The sequence below is a fragment of the Miscanthus floridulus genome, chromosome 1 (assembly GCF_019320115.1).
Source record: "Miscanthus floridulus cultivar M001 chromosome 1, ASM1932011v1, whole genome shotgun sequence".
Classification (NCBI taxonomy): domain Eukaryota; kingdom Viridiplantae; phylum Streptophyta; class Magnoliopsida; order Poales; family Poaceae; genus Miscanthus; species Miscanthus floridulus.
In genome coordinates this window covers 189,359,851-189,365,835 of record NC_089580.1, presented here as the reverse complement: position 1 = coordinate 189,365,835, position 5,985 = coordinate 189,359,851, and the positions used below count along the sequence as shown (strand labels likewise).

At 41.5% G+C, this 5,985-nt stretch overlaps 1 protein-coding gene across 1 annotated transcript; it reads right to left on the bottom strand.

Annotated features, from left to right (window-relative positions):
* Positions 1–414: 414 nt before the first annotated feature.
* On the bottom strand, positions 415–5,457 carry LOC136506186 (uncharacterized). Its single transcript, XM_066501307.1, has 14 exons — positions 4,778–5,457; positions 4,602–4,695; positions 3,616–3,802; positions 3,274–3,532; positions 2,938–3,150; positions 2,768–2,854; positions 2,513–2,647; positions 2,327–2,440; positions 1,979–2,226; positions 1,818–1,898; positions 1,511–1,742; positions 1,316–1,414; positions 1,044–1,232; positions 415–796 (listed from the first exon to the last, which is right to left on the bottom strand). The coding sequence occupies exons 1-14, from the start codon at positions 5,093–5,095 to the stop codon at positions 701–703; spliced, it is 2,352 nt and encodes a 783-aa protein (XP_066357404.1). The 5' UTR covers positions 5,096–5,457; the 3' UTR covers positions 415–700.
* Between the last annotated feature and the right edge of the window lie 528 nt (positions 5,458–5,985).

The following is a 5,985-nucleotide window of genomic DNA, read 5'->3' as shown; positions in this document are numbered from 1 at the left end:
CGATCGATCTGCTTGTTTGACCGGCTCTACTACCGTGCAGCCTAGGGCAAACGCGGGGATAAGCATGGCCATGTGTGACACCATCTGCGTGCTCCGTGCTATAAGGCCAAGATTGGTAAATGTATATCACAAGTTCACAACATATCACATTCAGCTGTTCCTCCGGAATGCAGGCCGACATCTTGTAGTTTGCTGCCATAATATAGTACTCTCTCCGTTCGAAATTATAAGTCACTTTGACTTTTCTGGTGCATACATATATCTAGATACATAGCAAAATTAATGTTTCAAAAAAATCAAAGTGACTTATGATTTAGAACGGAGGGAGTACATGTTAACCATGTAGAGTGGCAACTGATTCAAAAGAACCTACATCATCTGCTCGATTATGGTTAATTTGCTCGACAAACGAAATAACACTGGACAACAAAATCTGATTCTTTCTCGGTGAAAGCCAACGTAGCTTGACATTGCGATGCATGCTATCCATGTTTTTGGTAGATGAAAACGGTGCATTTCCCTTTTCTTTTTTCAGGAAATGATCTAAATTGGGCTATCAGTCAAAAGAACATTACCCAGAATGTAAGAAATATCTAGATTCCTTCCTAAGAGTATGTCAGATCTATCCTTTTTCCTGAGAGAGGGAGCAGGAGTATGTATGCCTATTCCTTACAGTTGCAATGCTGCCTGACTAAACACTTCAGGATGTTCTTGAGCAGATGTTCGGCAGCCGGGTTTCCTTTGTTTGCAGGAGACCTTGATGCCAAGGGTCATTGTACAGTTTATAATGCAATACCTGTCACAAGCATTCTTTCTCAGCAAATATGAACACAGCAGAACAGCAGTTCTTGGGTTGAAAAGGGGTATATCAGAGACAGTGACACGTGGCCAAGCACAATTCTGGTAACACTATTTTTTTTATGACTCACCAAAGCTTTCTACTGGGATAATGCAAATATTATTTCATTTCTAGCGAACAGAAGATGCTAAGTAGTAAGTATGATAACATCCAGACCACACAATAGGCTGAGGAGCAGGTCTACCTGTATAAATGTCGCAAAGGCATCGTCATCGTCAGGTAGTTTTGAGACCTCAACAGACCAGGGTGCCTCTTCAGAGAACAGTCTTTTCTGTCTCTGCGCCTCTAACAATATAGAGTCTCGATAGAAAAACCTCTGCCACATCTGGCGGACATTTCCCAGCATAAACTCTACTTGTGTATCATTTAGTCCCTAGTGACATGGAAATGGTAAGCATTCTGCAGGCGGTATGTCCAAAAGATAAAAAAAAAAGCAGAAACAGAGTAAAAACATACTCGAAGTGTACTTATGAGGCCTGGAATGTCATCTTCTTGTATGCGCACTGCAAAACTATTGTAGTTGAGCACATTCTCATATGGCAGAAAAATTCCATCCTACAATGTAAGCCAAGAGGGCAGATAGGTTCGAGTAAGACATCACACGATGGTCCCTCTCTTGATATGCAGCACAAGGAAATGATGGTGTATCACCTGAATTATTACAGGAATGCATCCTTGAAGCATGCTGTCTTCCATACGCCCACTCCAGCCATCCCCTGGCAGGACACCACAAAAAACAGAGCTTGCTAGTTCTTCATAATATTTCTCAGTTCGTAAATAGGTAACTGTCACATCGGCTGCATGCTGTCGTCCAAGGCTTCCCTGCTTGTTTGGTATGGAACCAAATTCAGCTGCTAGCTTTTGTCGAATCCCCATGCTATACCTGCATTATACAATCGAAAAAGATTGACAAACAATTATGTAACACATTCACACTCACAAATACATAGATACATACGTGTCTTCTGGGCGGCCTCCTTCGTATGCTGAACCTAGATTACCGTTGAAATAAAAGAGTGTTGTACGGTTCTTCCTAGGCCTGCAAAAGTTGTGTTCCCTGGTCTAAGGTTCTGAGGAACATAAATAGTTGATAGGATATATAGTTAACTTTAAGAATACCTTGCCCACAGTTTTAACCATATGGCCCCTGGGTTAGGTTCCTTCCATGCCGGAAGCACTAGATCCTTTCTTGGATCAAAACATGGATGGTTGCCTCTCTTATCCAAAGGAATATCATCCCAGTTGTCTGCCCAATAAGCAGTCGTTGAATTCTTATGTTTTGTATTAGTGTTTCCCCAGTGGACAAGCATCATGCTCTTCCAGATCTCTTTTGGAGCATAGCAGGCACCTTCATCCCACGAAAAGAACTGCCTTTATGTAAGTTGAAAGGCAATCAGTCATTGCCACTATTGAATAAGAACCAAAGAATCATTATACAACTATAATTCATTCAAATATGAAACCCACCCAGATATGGTCTCTTCCTGAAGTGCGATTCCAGTAAGGATACTGCTGAGCTATGTGATCATATGCCATTCTATAGTACTCAAGTGCATTGTAGCTCCTTCGGCGCAGGTCCCTCTAAAATTAAAACTCAAATTACTGGAGGAGCACATCAAGACCATCGAAGAACATATGGATCACAATTCTTACCGGCAATAGCAGATGTGGAGCATCATCAGATCTAGTTATTAGACATGAGTCAAGCACTGGCACATAGAAATAATCAGCTTCGTCCCCATTAAGAGTGCGGTGAGGGCTAGCAAGAATGCTCTCATAGAGTGCTATCTACATAGAAAATAAAACATTGGTCAGATTTGCTTGTCCTCGTAAATAAATATCACTGTGAGCATGTAGTCATGGAGCAACAGACGTTAAGCTATCTGCTAGCAGCTAAAATTAGCAAACCTGAGCACCATACAATTGCTGGGTCCATAGAGTTCTGTTCTTATCATCATATATTCTGTTTACACACTGCAATCTGTAATGTCGTCCCTGAGAGAGAAAAAAAATATTAATCTCAATGCTGCAGTAAAGCTTCATGAACACAAAAAGGAATATTTATGACACAGACTTACTTCAAGAAGATGACTGTCAAACTCAGCTGGCAAATCATATACATATATGAGTGGCCTTTTTTTCTGAACAACGGCCTTAACATCGATGGTGATACTGTTTAAAATTTTCAGATCTGGTAAATTCACTGGTGTCTGGAGCCACGGGGGCCAATCATATGCAAGCAAATATGCTGATGGGATACTGCAATCAATCCCAAAATATCCACTGTAACACTGAAGGAGATACTCAATGAGACTACATCTTATAAAAGTGGAAAAATAAAAAACAATGCACCGCATTAAATTTAACCAAAGTAATTTCATTTCATTAACTAAATCGTTTTCTCTGAAACATACTTGACAGAAACCACCACGGCAATGCCCATGTCCTGAGCACTGGTTGATGCAGCTGCATTCAACACGAGTCTCACAAAACTGCCCCCAGAGACCATCGTATTTGCAATCACATTCTTCTTTAAACTTCACTTTGGATGAATACGCATCCTCAGGGACCACATTACACCATCCTAACTTACTGCTGTTTGTTGTGAATATGTTTTCCAGGTCGGGTGTTTTCCAATCGGTAATCTTTGGATCACCAGGTTTTGCAGGTAAACTAGAAAGATGGATAAGAGAAGCTTAGTAGTAATATTAAAGTAACCCAAAAACAAATTATCAGATTATCAGTGATAGTCTTACATTGTTTTAAAACCACAAGCTTCTGCCACAGGACGATCTGGGTATTTTGTTCCAGGCCCACAAAAGCACATTGCCCTTGTTTTGTCACAGTGAGCTGCACAGGTGGAAACTATCCATAGACCTACTGGCCATTCTGGGGAACTTGGGAGGTTGCATTCCAATTTCTGAACCTCCTCACATCCTTTCCCTGTATCAGTGAAGCCATAGATTAGGAATACAGCACTACAAATTTAAATGTTATTGGAATCCAGAAAAGCAACATATATCAACATTAGCAAGGGAAAATATATATGCCACCTTTCTACAGTCCGTACACTCATGTTCTTTCATTTTTAAACGAAATTTGTTTTTTAGTAAACCAAAAACCATAGAAAGAAATATATGTCCATAAACAAGGTTATAATCACATAAGTGAACAACAACCAGTAGCTGTTTAACGCAGTAGTTCAGTTCCCGTTTCGCTTATGTGATTATAACCTTTTTTTTACTACAAGGTTACATACTCACAGAGATCAAATCCAACAACAGCTTTGTAGTAAAAAAAAGCATACGAGTTTTCAATACTGCAATTCTTAATCCATGAGTCCATATACAATAAACTGAATGGTCTATATTCTTTCAGACATACAAACTACACGTTCTATGTTCTTTCAGGAATGCAAAGTGATCTAAACAGAGTATGATACAGATGAAAGGAGATATACTGAGCGTACTCTGAGATGAAATTATACAAGATTTGTGAAGAAAAAAATGCTGTCTACATGGTTAGGGAGACATTTGTAGGTTGCATCGCTGTATCCAATATAAGAATCCACGATTAGTTCTTTGTGGTACCTAACTCTATTAAATGATATCATTACCTATTTTTCTGTTTAGCGCTAGTCTTAAGTTCTTAAAAGCCAGCCCTTCCAGATCGTAAGAACTATTGAATTATTAGTGCATAGACTCTTATTAACAGAAAGTGAATACTGAGAAGTAAGACCAACCAGAATATCCATGAAAGCATCTGCACTCTCCCAGATTATAGTTGCAAACACCACGACCACTGCAGTCTTTCTCGCAGCGCTTTGCACCTATAGCCTGTCGCAAAAGAGCAACCTCAATTAACCCCATAAAAAGCTAAGTCAAAGCGCACGAACCAGTGACAAGGGTGGGTGCAAACCTCAGTAACATCAACAGACGAAGAGTTAGCATGACACCCGGCAAGCCATCTACCAATCTCAGCCTTCCATGGCGCGCCACGGAATGCCACAGCACCATATGAATCAGAAGGGAAGCGCCCCCTGAGACGAGAGTCCACCACCCCAACGTCCGGGAGAACATTCTTTGGGTGGCTTATACTGCTGCGAGCACCGAAGTAATCCAAGGAGGCAGGAAGGATTGGCACCATGAACACATGGACGGCGGTGACAAGCAACACCAGGGCGCCGGCTACGCCCACAAATGCCACAGGGCATTTCGTCGAACGGATTGCGAGCATGGTCAAACTATCATCCGGGCATCAAGCAGAGATGGCCTTGCCGTGCTGCCGGCGTCGATGATGACGCCGTAGGTTGAAGGAGCCAGGCGGGGGTGGGATCAGGGCAAGCACGGCTGCACGGACGCGGTGAGGTGCGTGAGGCCTCCGGCGAAGCGGCGGCCAGCGGGAGCTGAGCAGGATCAGGCAGAGGCGGCGGCGGCTCACAGGCCTGACAAGGATCAACTATTCGATGGAGGCGCGAGGCGTCGCAATCGTTGGAAATGGTGCTCATTCAAGGTCGGAGTGGATCTTGGAGAAATGGTGTTGGGGTCCGACAAAGAACCCATGAAATAGAAGGATTCGGAGTGAGGACATCCCTCTTGTAAACGGAGAACAGTAGGATGCTCCATCATTAAATAACGGATTTTGCCTTTGATCTTTTATAAGAGCCTGTCTTCAATGACAGTTGGGCCGGGTCCCATCTGTCATCCAATCAATCGCTAAAATAGCAAAATGAGGTTTGAGATCTAGGAGTATGTGTATGTTTGTAACCTTATTAATAAGAGTACCTCCACCAGCAGGCCTCAAATTAGGATTATATTTGAGGACCTCCTCCTTTCATGACTATTTTTTAGACTTAACTCCAACTAAGGTCCTTAAACCAGGGTTTTTATTTATTTTTCTCCTCCTTTTTCACACTACTCCCTCCATTCCAAATTATATGATATTTTGGCATTTATAGATACTTTTTTTTGCCATGCACTGATATATACTATTTTTATATATGCATTCCCTCCATTCCAAATTATAAGTTGTTCTAGTTTTTTTTTATACATAACTTTTGTTATGCATCTAAATATACATTATGTCTAGATATGTAGTAGAAACTATGTATCTAGAAAATCTAGAAC